At 46.3% G+C, this 22,365-nt stretch overlaps 1 protein-coding gene across 3 annotated transcripts in view; it reads right to left on the bottom strand.

The window, feature by feature from the left end:
• Positions 1 to 349: 349 nt before the first annotated feature.
• Positions 350 to 22,365, bottom strand: part of NF1 (neurofibromin 1) — a 75,447-nt gene continuing 53,431 nt past the window's right edge. For 2 of the 3 annotated variants that reach the window (XM_069033551.1, XM_069033550.1), the window contains 22 exons: positions 21,633 to 22,065; positions 21,051 to 21,391; positions 20,132 to 20,334; positions 19,654 to 19,847; positions 19,188 to 19,328; positions 18,678 to 18,957; positions 17,350 to 17,564; positions 17,089 to 17,150; positions 16,836 to 16,950; positions 15,925 to 16,026; positions 14,907 to 15,047; positions 14,434 to 14,560; positions 13,756 to 13,887; positions 13,084 to 13,219; positions 12,160 to 12,317; positions 11,194 to 11,316; positions 10,385 to 10,512; positions 9,798 to 9,898; positions 9,200 to 9,342; positions 9,037 to 9,083; positions 8,207 to 8,423; positions 350 to 5,014 (listed from right to left, as the gene is read on the bottom strand). In XM_069033551.1, coding sequence (XP_068889652.1) covers positions 4,872 to 5,014; positions 8,207 to 8,423; positions 9,037 to 9,083; positions 9,200 to 9,342; positions 9,798 to 9,898; positions 10,385 to 10,512; positions 11,194 to 11,316; positions 12,160 to 12,317; positions 13,084 to 13,219; positions 13,756 to 13,887; positions 14,434 to 14,560; positions 14,907 to 15,047; positions 15,925 to 16,026; positions 16,836 to 16,950; positions 17,089 to 17,150; positions 17,350 to 17,564; positions 18,678 to 18,957; positions 19,188 to 19,328; positions 19,654 to 19,847; positions 20,132 to 20,334; positions 21,051 to 21,391; positions 21,633 to 22,065 — 3,682 coding nt within the window. In that variant the 3' untranslated portion in view covers positions 350 to 4,871. Of the gene's footprint in view, positions 5,015 to 6,358; positions 6,410 to 8,206; positions 8,424 to 9,036; positions 9,084 to 9,199; positions 9,343 to 9,797; positions 9,899 to 10,384; positions 10,513 to 11,193; positions 11,317 to 12,159; positions 12,318 to 13,083; positions 13,220 to 13,755; positions 13,888 to 14,433; positions 14,561 to 14,906; positions 15,048 to 15,924; positions 16,027 to 16,835; positions 16,951 to 17,088; positions 17,151 to 17,349; positions 17,565 to 18,677; positions 18,958 to 19,187; positions 19,329 to 19,653; positions 19,848 to 20,131; positions 20,335 to 21,050; positions 21,392 to 21,632; positions 22,066 to 22,365 lie in introns of all 3 variants that reach the window. The other variant, XM_069033549.1, reaches the window with a different exon arrangement.

A 22,365-nucleotide genomic window follows, 5' to 3' on the forward strand; every position in this document is an offset into this window, starting at 1 on the left:
GAAATAAAACTTTCCTTTCATTCCCTCCCTGTGGCTACAGTGTATTTGTGATCTCAAGTAGCAGGGAGGCTTGACTGTCCAAAAGAGGAACTTTAGCAATGTTTTTGGCAGCAGTGATTGAGCAGGTGCTGCTCAGGGGCTGGCTCCTGCCTGGCTCCCACTCCAGGTCCTCAGAACTAAGGAACATTTCCTCTGAAGTAAAGAAAATGAAATTTAACAGTTCACACACTGCTGCTCTTCCACTCGTGCAGCCCCAGCTGGGACCAGGAGCACAACGGGAATCACCTGTCCAGGTGTCTGCAGGTCTGTCTGTTCACCGTGCAGCAACAATAAGATGTCTCAGAAGAAGTCAATGCAGTCACACTTTAATGTGTCTTTACATCCTTTTACGATTCACAAAGCCAGAATATAAGTACTTATACATTTTTAATGGGAAAGTAATGTATCCCCCTAAAAGAAAAATAGATGTGATTAATCTTTTGTCAGAGAAGTTGCCTGACAGCTGAAACCTCAAGCTTCTAGGCTAAAAAAGCTCAAATAGACAAATTATACTGAATTGTTCTTTAAAGACCAAGCAGCTGTTTTATTACAATATTAAATTTACATTTTAAAAAGAAATATTCTGATTTATTATTCAGTTATGATAATCTTATTGAAGTGACATGAAATTCATGACAATGGGCTTTCTTCTTCCTCAGTCACCGCAGGCAATCTTAGATCTGTGCAGGATCCCACACCCAGAGCAGCACCAGTCTGGGAAGACAAACCCCAGACACTGGATTTTAACTGGAATTTTAATTTTCCCCAGAAAAAGTGGGGGGTTGGGTCTGGGACTGGGCCAGATCCCTTGGTTCAGCCCCAAAAAACCCACCCAAACTTGTCCCAACAGAGAGAGGACATCGGCGTACACCACCTTCACCCCGCAGCGCCCGGGAATGACCTTCAAACAACTGGGAGCAGGTTGAATTTACATTTTACTTCAAAAAAAAGGGGCAAGTACATACATGAGGGGAGAATGGGGTGAACAATAATTATCTGAAACCAGGTTTCCACCATTCTGACCCACAGCTCCCACTGGCGCTGGGACGAGCGGGGTCTCCAGGCTCACACGCTCGGTTTTACAGCATGACCAGGACTGGGATCACGGAAACCCTTTGGAAGCCGAGGCCGGATGGAAGCAGTGAGATCATACATGGGGTGAGTGTGTCGTACACAGCTTCTGGTTTAAATGATGTAACGCACCAGGAGGGAGGAGGAGTAGTTAACAGTTACTAACACTAGAATAATCAAATTTGTATGTTATACATATACAGCAACTAACTGCTTTACAAAAAAAGCAAAATAATACAATATATTGTCACATGTATTTACAGTGTAGTAAATATACTTTTCTGTCAAATTTTACACAAAAACTATTTACAGGTGAATATACTGCATAAAAAAAAAGGTGGGACCAACACTCTGAGTGACTGTGGTTTGTTGCATAACAATAGGACGTGCTTTGTGACATCAGAAAAAATTAACCTTAGAATGAAACAGAAGAAGCCCTAAAACCTACAACCCGGGTCAGAGCCAGCCCCGGCACGCGCCGGGGGCTCAGCCCACGAGACTCAGTGAAATGTTCCCTGTCCTGGGAAACCTCATGCACGGTAAAGCAGAAACATTGGCATCATTACAGGTAGGTTATGCACTATTCAAATACTACTGAGTTATCTTTAAGTCAGGGAAAATACAAACACAAACAGAATGTTAATTGTCTTTACAGTACTGAGCTGTGGTCAGTGAGGGCCGGGAATGGGCTCTGAGTCAGGGGGGGTCACACATGCTCCCCAGGAGGACATTACGAGGTCCACGTGTTCCAACTGGATTTTTCTGAATCTTAAGTTTTCATGTCAGAGCACAGGGACTCTGGGGCTGCAGCTCCAGCCCTGCAGCAGAGCCTGGAGCAGCAGCCCCTGCCAGCAGCCCACGGGCTGCCCGGAGTGCAGCGGCACTGGGGACCCTGGGATGGGGCTCCTGCGTGTCAGGCCAGGGCTCACACCCACACTGTCACCAGCAACAACCTGCTGGTCACCAGAGAACAGAGCAGCAGGTGGAGAAAGGATGGAGCAGCCCGGGATGGGAGCAGTGCTCCCAGGGATGGAATGAATGGGCAGGGTGGAGAGTGCTCAAACAGGGAAAGAACAAAGGAAGGAGGATGTGAGAAAGAAAAAGAGGCAAAATCCCAGCAGCGGCTGCTGGAGGGAGCGGGAGAGCGATGCAGTGACAGTAAGGCACTCAACAACTAATTACTGATGGGAGTTTAATCATTACACAAAGGCCATGGTTCCCTAGGAGCCAAGCACGAGCTTCCCAAGCACCAGTACTAGAAGACAATGTCCCTGTCTCTTGGAGCACACACAATCCCAAATTAAACCTTGGCCATCAGCAGTCCTTGCACCCCAATTCCACCCCCATTACCTGACACAGGTGTCTGACACCCCTGCTCTGTCAGGGCCCAGGCCCTCTCAATCAATCTCTCATACAGGGAAAACTCCAACCGACTCCCTCTTTCCAGGAAAAGAGGAAATTCAGTTTTGTTCACTGACTTTATGAAGAGACGAGTTTTTTCAGCTGGGACTGAGCCTGGAGTAGTTCTCACAGGGAAGGTGACTTTCATCCCTGTCCCCTCTGCTCTCACATCTCTGTGCTGCAGAGAACACATCAGCTCTGATGGAGGGACACTTCTGACATGGGCAATGCAGAACAGTGAAGGGCTCGCTCTCTGCCCAAACAAAATCAGTTGGGCAGTTCCTGTTTGCAGACCTGCTCATACGACAAACAACTGAAAACAGCACACCACCTTTACAAGAGATTCTTGTTTTCCTCCCACCTCCAAATCCTCAGGCTTCTACAATTCCTTGTCCTCAGCAAAACAGGAAGGGCTGGAACCAGCTTGACTGGGCACAACCCAGTGCAAACCCCAGTGACACCAGGGGTGGCTCCTCACAATGTGAGTTGTGGGATGACAATGGTTTCTAACCTGGGGACCTCAAAGCCAAGGCTTGAGCCCCTGCTCTGTCCCTGAGCCCAGCTCAGCCTCGTGGCCCTGCTCAGACCCCACTCCGTGTCACCAGTGACCATGTTCCTGCCCTGGCGCCTGCACCACCCGAGTGAGGGGATTTGGTTAATTGCACCAGTTCATCTTTCTAACCTGTTTAGTCCATGACTGCCATGACTCCTCTTGTTTTGGCAAACTATTTGCATATGAAGTTTGTGTTCATAGTTTTTCCAGGACTGTAAACAAATTAAAGAAATTGTTATTTTATGAATCAATACAATAAAGGTATTTTTATTTACATAAATGTTACATTGTTACTGTGTGGATACATGGGAATTATGTGCTATAGCAATAAAATCGGAACCCTTAATTGTACCATTCTCTAATAATTTAGCTGTGAAGTTCGATTTACTGAAAGCCACTAACGATTGCACTGGAGGACTGGCTTTTACCTAATGAATATACTTTTTTTTTCCTTTAAAGCCACTGAAGGATTGTTAATTCCTACCACAGCAGAGGGATCTGAAACTGGGAAGCGGATCTGGTTCTGAGCAGGAGCTGTGTGAGCCCCCAGGGACACAGCCCCTGCCTGAACTCAGCCCAAACTCAGACACCCTGCACGTGCCCGTGGGGCACCGGCACCCACAGCGGGACCAGCACCAGCACCCGTGACAGCACTGGGCCCCAGTGCAGCACCAGCACTGCCTCCTCCCTTGCCAGCACAGCGGCGCGTGCCGACCCCAGGCGCCGGTGCCGACCCCAGGCGCCGGTGCCGACTGCCGCCCGCAGCCCGGACAGTGTCAGCACCTCAGGCTTGTGTGACCCCCGCAGGACCCCGGGCCCGCCCCGGGAGGCGACTGCGCCGCCGCCAGACATCCCTGGGATCGGACACAGTGTCAGTTAATTTAAATTCTGTACCTTGAGCAGACGTGGCTGTTTCTGTCCCTGCTCGGGCAGCACAGGGGCAGCTTTGCCACATATTATCCCCCAGAGCCAGGAATGAATCTACCCCATTTCCCCTCCATTCCCTACTGGATATTCTGCCAGGTGCTCTGGAAGGCGTGCATTGTTGGGAAGGGCAGAACTAAAGCAGGTGCTACAATGACAGCCCAAGGGTCAGTTCCCAGGGATTTTCCCCCGTACAACTTCCTCAGGGCAGATAAAGTACAGCAGAACAAAAAAAAAAAAGCTTGGGGAAAAAGCCAGTTTGTCCAGTCTGGTCCATGTACAGTCCAAGCGTGTGAAGCCTGGTCTGGGGAATGAGGGACTCCTGCAGCCTCCTTTTCCTCTCCCCTTTATTGCTAATTACCTGAAATTTAACCTAATCACCACTTCTGTTAAGCGCCTTGTACTGCAGCTATCACAAACTTCTCAGTGTGGTAAAAAAAAGTACATAGCTAAAATCTTACAGGTTTGGATTAAAACCAGGATTAGAGAAACTTCCCTGGCTCAGGAAGCCACTACCTTGAGGCGTGCAAACAGGGTTAAGGATCAACACTTCCCTTAGCAGGAACACCCGAGGCCAGAACAGACACACGGCGGGGCTGGGAAATGGCTTTGGATTCAGACAAGACGCGGCTTTGCAGCGCTACAGAACTCCAACCTCCCCCGGGGCACACGCGTGGTTCTGGAACACCGGCTGAAACCGAACACGGGGGGATGAAGGTGTTAACTCAGGCAGTGGGTCAGGAGTTGATCATCTGGCAACGCGGCTGGCGGGATGGGAACTGTACAGATCAAGTGCAGCATCACACCCGGTGGAGGGCCCTTCGCGAGGGGCCGCGCGTGTCAGTCAGGTCCAAAAATAAAAAATAAAATTAAAAAGCGACAATCACACGATCTTTTTGATGCTGTGACGCTTGAAGCTGCCGGCGCTTCGCTGCTTCTGCACTTGGCTGGCGGAGCCGTGGCGCATCCTCCCGCTGTTGGTGTGGCCGGCGGTGGGCGAGAGCTCCACGTTCTCCTTGTCGATCCCTGCGGAGACACAGGGGCCGCGCTGAGTCCCGCTGCCGGCAGCCCCCAGCCGCCCCAGCCGCGGGGATGCCGGAGGGGCGGGTCCCAGAGGGGGCCTGACCCCGCCGAGCTCCGCCCGCCCGGCACCGCCGGGACGTGTTTAAAAAGAATCGAATACGATTTGTGGCAGGTAAGGGCTGCTGAGCTGCTCGCTCCTGCCCTCCAGCCTGTGGAGCCGGCAGAGAGCAAAGGGAGAGTAAAACCAAGAAAACTTGGCTGTCCTGCTGAAAACGAAAGTCTGCTTAAGTGAGGGAAGGAGGAAAACGCAAAACAAACCATTAAATTCACTCTTAATGAGTAAAGAAGGAGTTTCCTAAGGAGGGTCTTGACAGGAAACAGGCACAGAGGAGGTGAGGCTGGGACAAGGTCCTGCAGAGCAAAACTCTGTTATGCTTTGCTAAAAGTCTCCTATCAAACAAACCTCAAAACTGAAGTGCTTTAGTGAAGACCCCACTGGCATTAGAGCCCTCAGCAATGGCTTCAGGCACTGTCACTGCACACCCAAAGCCCGGAGCTGAGCTTAGTGCACACGTGCTCCCAATCCATTGTTGCTCTCTATGCTGGAACTGCCGAAAGTTAACCCCCCTACAGCAGCCTCTCCGTGTAGCTGCCACACAGTGTCTGTCTGGTGAGGATGCAAGTACAATTAGCAGCAAAAGTTGGGATGTCTGACAGCAAATACAAAGGTTAGAACAAAGTTCTGTTCCTGTAAGTGACATATCCACAATTATGTGCAAGAAATTGATTGGCGTTGGCATTAGTGAGAACAAAGAACACCCTGCAGGGGCTGAACCATCCTCTCCTTGTGTGGGTGGCAGCACAAACCCCCCAAACTACGTTGAGGACAGGGACAACCCATGGGCATGAGCAAAAAACCCTCTTCTGCAGCTTTCTCTTACTTCTCCACACAAGGCAGCAATGCAGAAGTGTGCAGCTCCTGATTTACTGCACCTCTGTCTGCTGGAGTTTAGTCCAAAGAACTTGTGTCTGTTTGCCCATGTGCCCCTGCAGCCAGAGCTGAGTCCTGGTGAATCTAGAGCTCACACCAAACAGTTCATTTTAGCTTCACACGTGCAGCAGAGTGATTTCCAGTATTAAGCATCCACTTGTCTGTTACCAGATTTATTCTCAAGGCTGTGGGTGACTCTGCTCTACCACCAGGTATTACTGGCATCCCCCAAGAAATGCAGCAGCTTAGCACTTGCTGAAGCCATTCCCATGTCAGAAACTGCTCCTCATGCCACAGCCCGGCCCTAATGCAGCTCAAGCAGCATTTCGTGCAAATATGATGGAAGAAGAGAGTACCTGGATGAGGCAGCTGCATGAAAACTGCAGACTTAGAGCAAGGCAGAGAAGCTTCACAGACACAGAATGAAAGAAATAAATGTAAGTGAATAATGTCCATGAGACAGGGATGGGGAGGGAAAGAAACAGAGATGGTGACAGACAAAACATTTATAAACAATGATCCTGCCTAGTTGTTTCCAGATGCAAGAAATGAAATTTTCATGTATCTGCAACTTATTATTTGTAGCCATAATAAAAAAAATGCACTTGGCTGAAAATGTTTCTTTTAACTCAGTGCTGCTGAACACGTGGCCTTCACACTGGTGTTTGAAATTTAATTTCCAAGCAAACAGTGCTCAGAGTGCCAGCAGTGTGTTGTTTCAGACTCACTATTAACCTGAACCAGTTCCCTAGTTCCCAACTCTGTTTGTGGAGACTCTTAACCAGCCTTTGACAAAAGCCATCTGTTTGCACAGCACTTGGAAGGAATGTTTGACGAGCTGGATTAATTCCTTCCTCTCAGCTTGTAAAGAAGAGGGAATGGAAAGTGGGGCAGAAGGAAGGAGGACATTTACAGAGCAAAATGCTTCTTTCCCTTGCAGAGAGCTCAATCCTGCACCATCACCTCATCCTTGGAAACAAACTGCTGGAGCTGCAACCCATGCGGTGTTCCAAATGGAAAGGTGCTGCCCAAATGTCCTTCTACACTGACAGCAAAGTCTGCTCCCAAAGAAACCCCTGTCCCCAAATCATTCCAACAGCCCTGCCTTACCCCTGCTGCTCCTCTGCACCCTGAACAAACCATCCCAGTGCCTGTGAGCCAGGGATGCCCGGCAGGGCAGATTCCTGCACAGAGCCACGCCCAGCCAGCAACACCTCTGTAAAGGCTATCCCTCAGTACAAGGGGGTTTTGGCCTTCCATCAAGGTTAGAAATGAAGCAGAAATAAAAGGTTGGTTGATGTGAGTGTTCAGAACTGCAGAAGTTAAATCATCACTGAAGAAATATCCCACAGTATAATATTCATTTAAAAAGTAAAGTATTTCCTCAATATATGAGCCACCCCTCCCAAGCCAATTCATGAGTCTTCATGCAGGTTTCTTTGATATAAATTCTATTTTCTTCCTTATATTTAATTTCTCTGGCTTGTGCTGCTGTACTGAATAACAAGTTTTACTCTTTACTCATTTTCACCCTGCAAATCTTTGCTGTTTAATTTCTCCTCCGCATTCCCCTGCAATTCCCTTCTCCCATGCCAGAAGTTGGATATTTTTATCCATTTACTGCCTCTGATGACTGTACTTTTTCTGCACATCCTTACTTCACCATCAGCATATTTCTGGCAATACAACAGTCTAAAGGACCCACATGAACTCTTTTTTCCTGGAAGGCAGAGCCCGACCCCAGCGCAATGCCCGTGTGAGCACTGGCCTTGGATCACACAGGCAACTGGAGCAGTGTCAGCCCACACCAGTCTGCTGGGCACTGAGGGATTATTCTTCCCAACATGTGCTATACCTTGCAGTGCCCAGATCAGCCTTTTCTCCTAGCAAATTACCTTGATTGTATGTTTATATTTATTAGTTTTCAAGCCCTCACTGCTGCACATGTTCCACATGAAGGTGCTGCTGTTCTGATGCCCTTAATGTTCTTCCCTTCACATGGAGCGACCCAGGAGAGCTTTTGTGCTGGATAAAATCCAGGATCTGAACCAACAGGGTAATAGCTCAGGAACAGTTTAATATTCATTTGACTCCACAGTGCACCAATGTTTGATGCATAAACACATCCAAAGAGCCAACGAGCCTCCTAAACCAGGAAATTCCCACATTTCCCCCACCCAGGTGGTACCAGAACAGGCACTGACCTGGAGAGTGCTGGGAAGTGGCAAGTGAGGTCATGGAATTGGAGAGGTTGAGGTTTGCAGTGATGCTGAGCTGGCTCTGCACCGCCGGAGGATACGGAGATGTGGGGGTCAGGAGAGATTCTTCACTGGTTTCCTCATCAATTCCAGGCAAGTATGTGTCAATCAAGGCATCAAGGAACTTCACTATGAGCTCAGCATAGTCTGGGATTTGGGTTTGCTGTGGGAGATGGGGGGAAAATAGATTGTTTTTTCCTTTGTACTTTCCTGTCAGTTTGAGCTTTGCTCCAGAGCTCACCCTCAAGTCCCACTGTTTCGCCTGCAAATTTTTAAGAGCATTTGATGTATCTGTAATTACAAACTGACTTGTGTGATCTTGTCCAGACCAATCTAAATGTACACACTGCAGATCAGGCGTCAGTGTGACCTCAGTGTGTGGGAGCCCAGGGGCAGCAAGAGGGGCTGCAGAGCCCCTGCCCCAGCCCTACACCTGGGCCACTTCCCTTGGGATGGCCAGACACATGGGCAGTGCTCCACTGGCTCTGCTCCAACACAAAATTTAGCCTCGTGGAATCATCACTTATCAAATTAACCCCCTACCCTGTAAGATACACGTAATAAAGTGACCCTGGGAGCAGGAAAGTTGCACTTACACACCTGGCTGCTTTTACCCCCACTCACCTGCTGCAGGCCCAGGGCTGAGTTTAGTCCTAGAGGTGCCCCTGACATTCTCTGCTCATTCATAAGTGAGTGGTGCTCCTTATGAACATCTTTCCTGCAGAACCAATGTGCCCCAGAAAGGCCAAACAGTCCAGACCCCACAGAGCTCTTACCTTGGAGAAGGGGCCAGCAAACCTCCACAGCCCATTGAATCCAAAACCTGCAACAACAAATGGAATACCACCATAAAAGCCCAGCTCTCACCTGACAGAGCCACCAGAGAGTGCTCCCAGTACAGCATTACTTAAAAAAAAAAAAAAAAGACAAAATATTTACTCTGCAGATAGGACGTTTGGTATTGGGGTGGAGACTCCTCATGGTACACGACACTCTGCACAATCCCATGAATTGGATTCAACAGGTTTGGATCCTGGCACAGCGATAAAAGGGTATTGATCTTGGAATCCAATAAATTATGCCTGAGGAAAGGAGAAGTGGCTTAGTTTTTGGTCATTAAATAAAATAAACCTGCAGTTCCCAACTGACTTTAGCAAACAGCAGTTCAGGTGGGATTTTCATCTCCCCAGTGATTTCAGAACACAATTCCTAACTCTGTTCCATAATGACTCTGATGATGTGCTCAGGTCAGTTGTGAATGCTTGTTCACCTTGACTTCTGACAGCCGTGTTTCCTTTACACACATTCACTCCAGCAAAACTACAACAGGTGTCTAAAGAAACACCCAAAGAGCACCTGCACTAGGCTTTAAATCAGCTTTGAAACACTCGGGACAAATTAAAATCAACCAGCATGGACAGACTGCAGCTTGTAACCTCCACACAAGCAAGTGCCTTGTAGATGCTTGTCCTGGACCAGAGACCTCTAAAGAAGAGCCAGGTACAGAGTTAATGTAACCAGAACTTCAGGTACTCACACAACAGGAAAGACCTTTGGGAAGACAACACTGGCTTCTGCTAAATACTCGTAGAGGATGCGCTGGTCGAACTCGTCCGTGGTGTATTTCACCAGCGTGGCCTGGCAGGGAAGGAGCCATTAGTTCACCTGGGTGGTTGCAGCCTTCGCTTAAAGGTTTTAAGCTTTAAAGGGTTTAAGATTTCTGACTAGCAGAAAGCAGCATTACAAAAGATTGATTTATGTCTCTATTGAGAAACAACAGAACCAATTGGCAACAACTTGTATTTTGGCAATAAATGTATCTGGTCAGTTTTTTACACAACTGAGTCTTTCTGAATCGTACCTGGAGTGGGAACTGCAGTGGTACAGCTGAAGAAAGTGCTATCAGACTGCACCTCTGTTACTAGTTAATGACTTTTAAACTGAATTATGCTGGGATTCCAGTAATGCTCATTTCTTTTAAACTATAATGTATCAATAACCTTTTATTATACAAAATAGTGTGTCATAAAACTCAGGCAGGAAACACTCCAAGGAACGTGTTTGTTTTGCTGGGAGATAAAAGGACATCAGAAGATAGCAAACAACACACAGAAGAAAGCTTACAAGAACTGTAAGCAGCAGTGCTTGAATTTTTGGGTCAGTCAGAACTTCTTCATCCAGGAGGACATTTGACTCGGAAACGGAAACTTTCCGGAGGTGTGGGTGTTGCTGTGGTGATATTCTCTGGGTTTCTGCCAGATAAAAAAGAGCAACTCATCCAGAGCAAAATAAACCCAAAGCAAGACAGAATCAGGTTCTGCACAACAGAGTCAGTCATGTGCAAACCTCGGCGTTCACCAGCCTCGTCACAAAGGTCAAAGCAACGACTGCGCTGTAATGCAGCAGCACTGGACCACTACATGGGATGTGTTATCGGATGGCAAACAAAAACCCCAATTTCCTCTCCAGTGAAATACAGGCCCAGGGGTGTAAGTACCAAATTTGGGGTCAGGCAGATACAAGAGAAGAACCCTGGTCTTGCATTGCAATTGGGGGTGGGGGCACAGGAAGCAGATGGGGGAGAAGATGAAGAGAGGCATTCCAGGCATCAGCTCACATTCCATCTCCTGCAGGAATTTGCAGCTGGGGCTTATTAACTTATAGAAAGCCAAATGCTATTTATTTCATTGCACTCCTGTATGCAGTCCTTTAGAGCTGCCCCTGATTCTGCACCTGTAAACTGAGCAGCTCCAGTGCAGCTGCCAGAGATATGAAGGCTGCACCCTGCAAAAGCCATTGCTGAGAAAGGTGCTTCTCCCTTACCATGGAGTAACCTTGGTAAATGAACACTGAATTTAGAAATAGTCCTTTGTATAGATATACAAAGCGTTTATAATTAGTATTATTCTTAAAATGTTAGTCCTGTGTCTCACCCATTTCATAATCATTTTCGGCTACTCTCCTCATTTTGGGAGGCGTTGTGATTCCAGATTCCATGTCTTGCCTTTTAGGAGCCTTTGTGTCCGATATCAAATGGTCAAAACTTTTCCTTGTACCTAAAAACAATTTATCAGGCAATTAAAACATTAAACCTAAATCCATATTCTAACTTTTTCTGATTTTCTGGCCAAGCTACTCCCCTATCTACCATGTGTTGACAGGAATTTGGGGACCTTTTCACCATTTTCAGGGATGGGACAGAAAATACGATCACACCATGCCGCTCTCCATCACAGCTTCCAAAGTGCTTCACAATACACAGGAGGGAGCATGCAATTAGTCAGGGGGGCATGCCATGGACTCCTGGCCCCCACACACGGAATACACATGCCAGGACGTGGTTACTGAAAAGGAAGCAGGAAAGGGCTGGAATGAAGGAAATGCCCCTCTTCTTCCACCTTTGTAATGCCAAAGGGCTTCCACAAGTTCTGGAAAGCAACTCAGCTTGTTCCTCTGATACACGAGTTTGTTGTAAACATGATGCACTGAGAAGCCATGAGTAAAAATCAGATTGTTTACACACATCTGCCGTGTTCTGGGACCATCTCCTCCAGCCCCAACCACAACACTCAATGGAGCAGCTAAATATCCACTTCCTGGGTTTGCTGGAAAGGGCTGGGAGCACAAAACTGGCACTAGTAATCTTCAGCATCTGGAATATCTTTTTTTGTCCACTTCAACATGCACATTTTGAGCATTGCTCTCGCTCCCCCCTCATAACCAAAAGAACTGAGTCCTCTTTAACTGTCCAGTGCCCTGAAATTTGCATTTTGCAGAAACTGCACTTATTCCTCTGAATGAGGAATAAGCCCTTAAAGCCATAACTAAAACAACTTTTCTCCAGTAACGCTTCCCAGGGTATTCTGTAGACAGACCAATAAATTAGTTATGTTAATAACCTAGAAGCTTTTTAGTGTTGGCTTGTGAAGGCTGCCCCATGTCCAAGCTCATGGATTTCCGGGTGCGAGGGCTGATCTGTCCCACTGTTGGGTAACTGGCAGCCAGGTGTCTGTCTGACCCCTTGGGGGATGACCAGGGCTGGTTTTCCTTTAGTGTCCTGCAAGTGCAGAGAAATTCAATTAAGAAAATCTTAAAACTGTGCTATTTAGGCAGAGGTTTTCCAAACAGCCAAACTATCCTTTCTTAAACCCATCTTTCCTACCAGGTTAATCTCCCCAAAATGCATATTGAGAAATAGTAATTACTTTGCTTGCAAAGATGTCTGAGCTAGTGGAAACAAACAATCTGATGTGAATGTGATGCTGAAGAGATAAAAAAATAAAGCAATGAAAAGAACACAAGCAAATCAGCCTATGGGGCAAGATGAAACATATTTAGTAATCAGCTACTCCAATCTCAATGCTAAAAAGAGAGATCCTGAGTGAAGTGCTTCCTGTTGAGGACACAGGCTCTCCATGGCACTTCCAGTTGATTTCCTGGCGGATCTCTCTGGCTGCACACAGGCTGTAACAAGGTGTCAAGGTTTCCCAGTGACACAGACAAGTACATGCCCTGGAGCTCTTAAAAGGACAAACAAAATGTTCTTCTAAAATATAAATGAGATTAAATCAGGTCTTGTAGAAAGATTTAGCAAAAGGTTTAACAGCCTCCAGAGCAGTTAAGCTCTGAAAATTAGATCAGTACAAATTCTACATCCAAATTTCTCTGTGACTCCTGATCCCAGTGTAAGGAGCAAACTGCTCATCACAGCCCATGGACTCAGTGCCATCAGTGGGGTTCAGTTCCCAGCACACCACAGATCATTTACTAAAGAAAACAGGCTTTGCAATGTGGGTAACTCATCTAAAAGTGAGACAACCAACCTATAGCTAGTGTCACTGTGATGGATGGGGTATGTATCCATAGGAACATTTTCCATTGAGACATCTGTCAGCAAGAGACTCTTCCTGTGCTTGAGGCTGCAGCGGCTCCGCACCTCCTCGGACACCGTCAGCAGGGCTGCAGAGCCAAACAAAGGGAGAGGAAGCTTTCCACAGCAGGAATGCAGAGAACAATATAAACAATATTCCATCCATTTGCATTTTTTGCATACATCAGTGTTCATTTACATCAACACCACTGAGCTGCAGTTACACCTTAGGAAATGTACAGATTAAAAGCAGGTTGTTTAAAAAGAATTATGCTCCCCATCCAGTTACAATGACAAGATTTACACATTTGCCCTCACATGGTCACAATTTCTATGTCCAGATCACTAGAAACCTGAAGCTCTCAGGCACACACTGGAGTATTTACACCAAGAAACCTCCAGCCTTCCTGAAGAAGTTCCAAAGCTGCAGAGGAGGTGCTGTGCTGGCAGAGCCCTCAGTCCCCAAAAAGCCTTCCTGATGTGCCCACCCTGCCCACACTCCTGTCCACCAGTTACAAGTTTTCTTTGTGCTGGTACAATTCTAACAACCTGAACCTGAAGGAATTCCACAATAATCCGCTCCTTTTCAGTCAGCCCAGACTGGAGAGCAGGTTTGGTTCATTACCTGCCAGGTAAGCCACGCTCTGGGTATTCACCTCGAACTTGTCACAGTTCCTGTGTTTGTTAACCAGAGCAAGGAGTGTGTGCAAAATCCTCACTGTTCTTGCTACAGTGGTAGGGGAAGGATGCCTGTACCCTGAGAACAAAAGATTGTATTTAACTTTTCAATCCGTATTTATGAAGCACTAATATTTTGAAAGCATTTATAAATATTTTCCAGCACATCCTCAGACATTCCATCTCAAGGGTAAGAGAGCACAGTGCTACCAGAAATGGCACATTTAAGACTAATGCTTTCTGTCCCTCCCCTCAAAGCTGCATCATTTCAAATGTCTGTGAATACATTATATCTGTTATCTCACAAATCAGTATGCTAAAAAAATTGGTGAGCCTGAGCACAGGCAAAGAGACACATTCTTGGAGGAAGAAGTAAAAGAGTGCAGCAAATGAAGCTCTGCACCCTGTGACAGTTCGTAACTTTCAGCAGCAGCAGCACTAAAGACCTTCACAGAAGACTATAAAGGAAACCTGGCAAAGTCCTTTAATCCAAGACTGTTTAAATCTGTATCTACTCTGTAATCCAAATTACTTAAAATCCACCACCCAGTTTGGCCCCTTTATCCCTTGACCTGTTTTTATTCAAGTACAAGTGCTCATCTCAAAGAACAGTATGAAGTCCTACCTTTCAGGAGATGTCCCACTAGTGCAAAGTTAAAGTTGGAGTTGAAATTTAGCCCAACAAAATGATCCATCTGCTTGCAGTGCCATTCGAGCGGTCTCCTGATCTCCATGAACACTTCTTCTGGGCTCTGACCCACAAAGATAAAATACAAGAGCACCTCACTGAAAGTTACTCAGTATATCTCAAGTTTGTTGAGATTTTTGTTTAAGTGACAGAACAGTTCTTTTAAGAGGTTACAGGAAAATATCAAACACTTTCTCACAGATCACACCTGGACATTTCTGCTCCAGTTTTGAACAGAGTAATGACAGCTTCTCTCCACATCTTTGCCTGTGGATACCACCCAAGTGAAAAAATTTCTAATGTAATCTTCAGGTTTAGTTGCTTAACGAGTGTTCACAAGGACAAAGTTGGGCTTTTTCCCCTTTTCTATCAGCTCTAACTGCTGCCATGAGTGAAGGCTGTGGGCTCACCTTGTCGTTGAACACGCGCAGGCTGTCCAGGGTGTGCAGGTTCTGCTCCAGCAGGGCTGTTCCTGCTGAGTACAGATTCACCTCATCCAGCTGCAGCACAGCCATGGCCACCCAGAACAGAGCCTTGTGCATAGGGGAGTCCTGGGGGGAGAGAAAGAGCCACCATTTCACTTGGGAGTCAGTTCCTGCGGGTGAAAGACAACCAGGACAGAGGGGAGGGTTTGTCCCGCTCGTAGCAGGTTCTGTCCTCAGCCACAACCACTCCAAGGAAACAGGTGCTCATATGGACCTGTTAATGCACTTCACAGGTGAACAGTAGAAAGGAAATTAATTTCAAGCCTTGTTTGCACCTCCCAAGTCATTCTTCCTCTCCTGCATCCCTTCCTTGCTCACAGAATGTCAGACCCACATTGCCCTGTGCCAGCCTGACCAGAAATGGGTCTGTTGTTCTCAGTCTGAACATGGACTGGAGCTCTGCACACAGACCTGGCCAGGCACTTCCTCGTCAAAATCAGAACTACATACAAGAGGAACTGGCGTTCAACACATCCTGGGTCTCCAGAGCAGAGTTTTTTTGAGAACAAGTTTTAATCACCAGCAGGAGCAGCACGAGGCTCTTTGTTCCTGCTGTGCCCTCGGTGTGCTCTCAGACCTGGCAGTGACCCTGGCTGGCTGAACCAGCAGCATGCCACACGTGGCCATTCCCCCAGCCCCGGCACCAGCACAGACAGCTGGAGGCAGGACTGGAGCCTTGTGGAAGGAACAGGCACAGCCTGGGCACAGCCTCTGCCCAACTGCCAGGGCCCCGCTCCGGGAAGCAGAACAGAACGTTCCCCAGCACTTCTCAAGCCTTTGCACTGGTCCCACAATCTGCCACACTTCCCATATGTGCTACTTCCATGCTTGAGTCACAGTGAAGTGTGAACTTCAGAAACCCCAACACTTACTTGTATTTCTGAGATTATACCCATAATCATAATTTACATTCTCTGTTTATTCTAAAAAGCCAGTTATTTACCTTGTTAAGAAGAGGCTGCAGCTTGGTGAGGGCTATAACTGTGGCTTCTATTAGAACTTGGCTATTATAATTATCAGGGCCTTTTAAACAGCTCTCAAGTCCCTTTTTGAAAAAAGAGAGTAATTAAAAATACAACCATAATTACATTTTGCTTTGTAAAAAGAAGATCAAAGCTCTGCACAATAACAGTTTTTCTCAATTATTTAAAAAGTCTGAGCTCATTCTAAACCAACTCTCGAGAATTTTTCCGAATGAAGATTTAGACAGCAGAAATAAATGCATGGCTGCACAATGTGTACCCAAACAGTCAGGCTGCAGGGGGGGCATAAGAGCTGGAGAAAAGCTCTTTATCATTTAGACACTGTTAAAGTTTGTGTCTATAAAACTCTAATAAAATGCTTAAAGGACACGTTTAGTACATTGCTCACTTGCTATGGAACACAACCTACTTTGGAATGACTGAACATCACTGTCAAGCCAGGCACCTGCTTCAAAGTTTTCTGATATAAATCAGCTCTTTACTATACTTACTCACAACACATGAGGTTATTCACTTCCTTTGAGAAAAAGGAAGCTGTGAATCATGTGCGTGCTGGTAAATGCCTTAAGAGAAAATTTCTCCTTTATTTAAATACTGACTGCTGGATCCACCTGTGTCAGGAATGTTAAACTCAATATTGAGACCTATTGATACTCTAGAAGTCACAGCAGTGATGGAACTTATTGTCACTAAGTCAATTTAAATTCAAAAGCCTGGCCTATAGAAAGTGTATTTCCAATCAGTTCTATACAAGAATATGCTTGAAAAAACATTTATCCTAAAATTATGCCAAGTTCTATATTTGATGGGAAGATAAAGCTAAAAATAGCTACTTTATGAGTCACAAAGGAAAACAGACAGACCCATATACCTTGCTGAGAATTCGGATTATTTGTTTTATTTGTCCATGAGACACTCGTTTACTTATACAGCCAAAGACAACCAGTGCTCTTGGCTGCAGGGAGGGGTTGTACTGGAATGCAAACCTGTGAAGAAACAGAGTACACTGCATTAAACAACATATATACAACAACAAAACCGAAAATATATATATAAAAAAAGGTGAGAACTCTGGGTGTACTGCACAGGCAGGGAGGGCTCAGGGTTTGAGATAGATGACTTACTTTTGAGCTAGTTCAGTCCACTGGTCCAGCCACTTGCATGTTGGAATATCCCTCATACAAGCCTAAAGAGAAAAATAGATTGTTTGAATGGATGTAACATGGAGAAGATGTATCTGCACAACTGGGAATGTGCAGAAGTTTGGCTCTCAGAAATCAGCTGTTAACTTCAGCAGGGAGGAGGCACAGCCCCAGCACCGCTGTCTGCAGAGAGGGCCAGCAGTGCCCCTGTCCCTCAGGGGTCACTCCCCTGTCCCCACACACCTCCATGATCTCCAGCAGTGCCTCGGTGACCGTCTCCAGCGAGGTCAGGGCGAAGGTCTCGCGCTCGTAGGAGCCGGGTGAGAAGGACCTGTCGCGGTAGCTGGAGCGGAACGCGATCACCGCGGCCGACTTCACTTTGCTGATCCCAAACAGCAAATAAAATTTGGGCAGAGAGAACTCAGTCAAGCTCAGCCTTAAAACTTGCTTGGTCTCCTCTGTTGAATAAAGTTGTACATATGAGATTTACACCAGGAAAATTCAAATCCACATTTCCCCCCTCTGAGTCTCCTCCCACAGGGACACCAACAGCCAAGAGGTCCCTGTGCCCATTCCAACACTGCTCCCTTTGCTACTGCCCCGAGTCAGGCACAGCAGCTCTGCTCTCCTGCCCTGACTGCTGGAACCAGGCACAAGAAATGGATTCTAGAGTCTGCTACAGAGGAACTTGTTTAAAGATGTGGCTCTGTCAGTGATTCAGAAAATGGAAATCCAGAGTGTTCCTGCTCTGAAATACCGACAGAACTGGAAGTTCAAACTGCAGCAGACTCTGCCTTTGGCTCTGGCACTCACATGAAGAAAGCCACTTGAAGCAGAAGAAAATTATGGCCCTGCTCTGGCACTGAATATCTTCACAGTTCTGACCTTTCAGTTGATTTCAGTGCACTTCAAACCCACTGCATGAGCAGGAGGCTCAGCACCCCTGTGCATCAGAGCACAGACACACAGACACCTCTCTGTGTGTGTGTGCACCCACTCTCCCTGATGATAGGTACAGACATAAAATGAGATTTCAGATACTTAAAAAAAGGCAAGATCACATAAAAGTTGAATTTTTTTTCTGCACAAAATACAGCCTGGTTTTACATTGTGCTTCTGGGGTAAGAAGTGCCAAATTGCTAATATCAATTATTTTAGGACTGCTAAAATACAACAGTAGATAAAAGACCTGTTTTAACACTGTAACTTCACAATTCCCTTATGTAATTGGTATTTTTGTTATCATGTTATGCAACCCTTCACAAGATGCACATGAGCCAGTTTTAGCACAGATGTATTTTCTCCTTTGCTTTGCCAGAAAATCACGGTACTTTCTTCTCTTTTTCTAAAACCCATTATACAAACAATTTACATTATGCACCTGCTCTGAGACATTTTTTAATTCCATACTCATTTCTTGTTGATCATATCCTCATTCTGATTTGTATTCATGCTGAACTACAACCCACTATTTTCAAACTCTCTTAATAGTTTGCAGAGAAAGACAACTCAAATATTTGTTAAACAAATTAAGGAGCAATCAGCTTCATTGAAAATCCAAAAAAGCTCACCACTGAAGTGAAGCTGTGAACAAGTGCAAAGAGAGTGAATGATGTTGATGACGAGCCCATGAGTGGAAGCTCTGAGGGAAAGGGGCCCCGTGGCCACCAGCAGAGTCACCACGTGGAAGAGGTAGGGGAGATGTGCTGCCACGTCCAGGGAGTTGTTGAAGGAGAGCATGAGCATGTACCGTGCCAGAATGGCAATGTCATCCCACATCAGGTGCTGCTCCAGCGTGGGCGTGGGGGACAGACAGGTCTTGTCAATGATTTTACACATCCTCCCAATCACCTGAAAAGAGAGCAACCATTTTGTTCTACTCAAACGGGGAGCACAACTCAGAATTTCAGTAAAACCCATCACCGTTTAACACTGAAATTATTCTTCTGCTTGGAACCTATTTTATCGAGGGTTTTGCATTAATTGCCCGTCCTGAGTTACCAGAAAGCATCTCAGTGTCACATTAGCAAACAAGCTGAAATTATTCTATGAAAGGAAATGAAGGCAAAGAGGGCACTCACTTTGCTTGACACCAGTTTGACATTGCCAGAAGCCAATGCTACAGCTGTGTCTGCCATCACCTCAGCTTTGATGGAGCCCAAGCCCCCCGTGGCACTGGTTTTGATGAAACTGTCCAGCACTACATCCAGGAGATCTGTTATCTGACAGAGAAAAAATTCCTTTCTTACCAGTCAGATTAACTTTACTTTTCCACAGTAAACCACCCTTTACACAGCAATCATTAATTTCTTCAGCTGAAGATGCACAACTACCACAAACTGAAGCATCACTTTTAGTGACTTGTTGAATTCCATTACGTTTTTACTCCCAATCCTTCAGAACTAGAAACTGTAATTTAGTTAGCACTATTTGTATTTTACTTCCCACATTAAAGTATAACTATTTATAAAATGCTGACCTCAGTAAGAAGAAACCTGATTTGAAGTGCAAGAAAACGTGTGTTTGTTTACAAATGCAGAACTGTACCTGTCCCAGACTCCCCCAGATCTTGGCCTGAATGGAAGGATACATCTGTTTCTCGTTGATGGTCATGGTGATGAGCTTGTCCAGGATGGCAGTGACGCGCTGGCGCTTGGCGTCGTCGTTGTGCTTGCAGAAGCGCACCAGGTTGGACAGCCAGGGGGTCATGTACTCCAGGCACAGGTGCTTCAGCTCAATGCCTGCAACAACAGCCACCTCGTCACACACAGCCAGCACTGGCCTCTCTTCATAAATAACTCTTCCTCAGCACTTTTCCTTTCAGTTTTAGTGCCCAAAATAATTACTGTCAGAGCTGGGCAAAGAACACTGGGTGATCAGAGAAGCTTCAAAAAGGCATGGCAAAAGGAGAGGGCAGCAGAGCCAGTGAGGAAGCTCAGTTGACTAAGCTAGCTCTAAAATCTTTTTAGAGATTAGAATCTTTTCAAACTCATGGCTGGCACTAACAAGCACTAGAGTTACTTACTGGATTTGCTAAATCCTGAAATACACTCCTCCAAGAACTCCAAGGTGAGGTGTGGCTCATTTGCTGCAAGAGTCTTACTGATAGATACAATAAATAGTGTGTTGTTGGCAGGAATACACAGACCTGAAGTTTCCAGTAACTGGCCCTCAATCTTTAAATTAAAGGTACAGGTTAAGGCACATAGGAGATTATAGGCAGCAGACCTGTAACAAAGCAAACAATGTGATTTGTAAGAGCTTTCTTGTACTTTTGAACATATACACGTTATACACCACAGTATTGACATTTCAAACAGCAAATCAATGCTGCTGTAGTAGAAATTATATCTAAATCCTGAACTTTTTGCCTGGACTGGTTACAATTAGGAGAAAAAAAAATTTCTTTGGAGAAATAGAAGAAATTATTCCTCCACTTGCTCTGAACAATTTCTGCCAAGGTTACAGAGTATGTTTGAAGGGCTTTTTACTGGACTTCTCAGAAGAGCTTGGAGTTCCAAGAAATTCTAAATCCCTCCAGGTGTAGCTGAGCTGCTGGGAGAGAGCCTGCCCAGGGCCCAGGGGTGCCCCTGGCCAGAACCCAGCCTGGGGGAGCCTGCTCTGACACAAATTTAAGGGGTACAGCTCCCACGTTCTTAAACAAGAAGCTCAACACCATGGAAGTCAAATGTACCCAATAAACACAGAGTGCAAAGCAGAAGTATTTCCCTTATAAAGGGAAATTACGCTTCCTTCATGCCTTCACTTCCTCTGACAGTGTGTGCCCTTCTTCACTTATAGAAACTCAATATTTATTTATTAAAAATTGCATTTTATGGAGCTATGGCAAAAGAAAAATTCAAGAGAGAATTTCTAAGAGGAGAGCAGCCCTGGGAAGGCTCCCTGTTTGTGAGCAGAGGGGCAGTAATGCCAGGGCTCTGTACCGCAGGCTGGGGTCGGAGCTGCCCAGGTTGAGCAGGGCGATGTTGAGCAGCGTCCCGGGCACGTCCTTGGGGCGGATCTTGGTGTGCTGGGGGATGGAGTCGGGCTGGGACAGCTCCCAGCGCGTGCGGATGTGGATGATGGACCTGACGATGGCTTCACACTCCTGGTGCATGAAGGTCAGTGGGGTGCCCTGGTTGGCAATGGTCAGGGTGAACTGGTTCTCATCCACCAGGCAGATCTCCTCGATCTCAGAGGCGTAGTAGATGTCATTTAGGAACACGGTCTGGCCCAGCACCCGCGTGCGCTCTGCTGATGTCACCTGCACCGCTGTCGAGCCAACCTTGGGGAGACAAGAAAAAACTGCTGCAGCACCTCCTGGTAATCACATAAAGAGAGAACAGCCTGACACTTCTACTTTTAGAAAAGATAAACAGATCAAATTTTGTACTTCCTAAAGGGGTATACTAGAAAGTTGTGATTTCTCCTCAAGACAGGGGAGGAGAATTAAGGGACAGTAAAATCATATTCCAATCCTTATACAAATGTAACAGATCACTAGGAACAGCATTAAAAGCACTTACTTTAATAGAAACTTTGGTGTCTTTATGAGCCAGTTTGAGAGCATTGTGAAACACTTTCAAGTCCTCCTCCAAAGCCAAGGTAGCTGCTGGGAGCTTCTGCTGGTCGTGTTCGATGTGCTCTGCCAGCTTCCCTGGAGAGTCTATGAAAACAAGCCTTTTGCTCCCTTTCAAACCTGTCAAGAGCCTTTCATGGTATTTGGTGTATTCTCTGACCCAAGAGTTACAGTTATAAATAAAAACTGCTGCGACATTTTCATAAGCAAAGCCTGGAAAAACTACAAACCATTTAGAAAGAAAGTCTGTTTTAAAGCGATTACTGGGGCCAGCGTGTGTGAGGTCCACCACGATTTCATATGGCTTTGCATAGTATGGCTTCAGGGTCAGCAGCACGTGGTAGATCAGCAAATCCCCATTGATCTGACCAGTCTTGAACCTGTAAGACAAGACAAACATGGCTGGGTCACGTTTGAGGCCCACAGCACAAACATCTGAGTGTCCAGGCATACCAACAGCCCCCACAGTCCTGTCCAAGAGCCAGACTGACCCTTCTCATGGTCCTGCAAACACCCTCGGGCCACAGCGGGGACACCACACCTGCCTCTGGCAGTGCCTCACACTCCAGCCACATTTAGTGCCCAGGATGAGGGAGCTTGGATTTAACTCAACTTCCTCCTGAAGAGCCCCACAACTTTGTAACAACCTTAGAGATTCAAATTATATCTATATTTGTATG

Source organism: Aphelocoma coerulescens, chromosome 19 (genome assembly GCF_041296385.1).
Source record: "Aphelocoma coerulescens isolate FSJ_1873_10779 chromosome 19, UR_Acoe_1.0, whole genome shotgun sequence".
Taxonomy (NCBI): domain Eukaryota; kingdom Metazoa; phylum Chordata; class Aves; order Passeriformes; family Corvidae; genus Aphelocoma; species Aphelocoma coerulescens.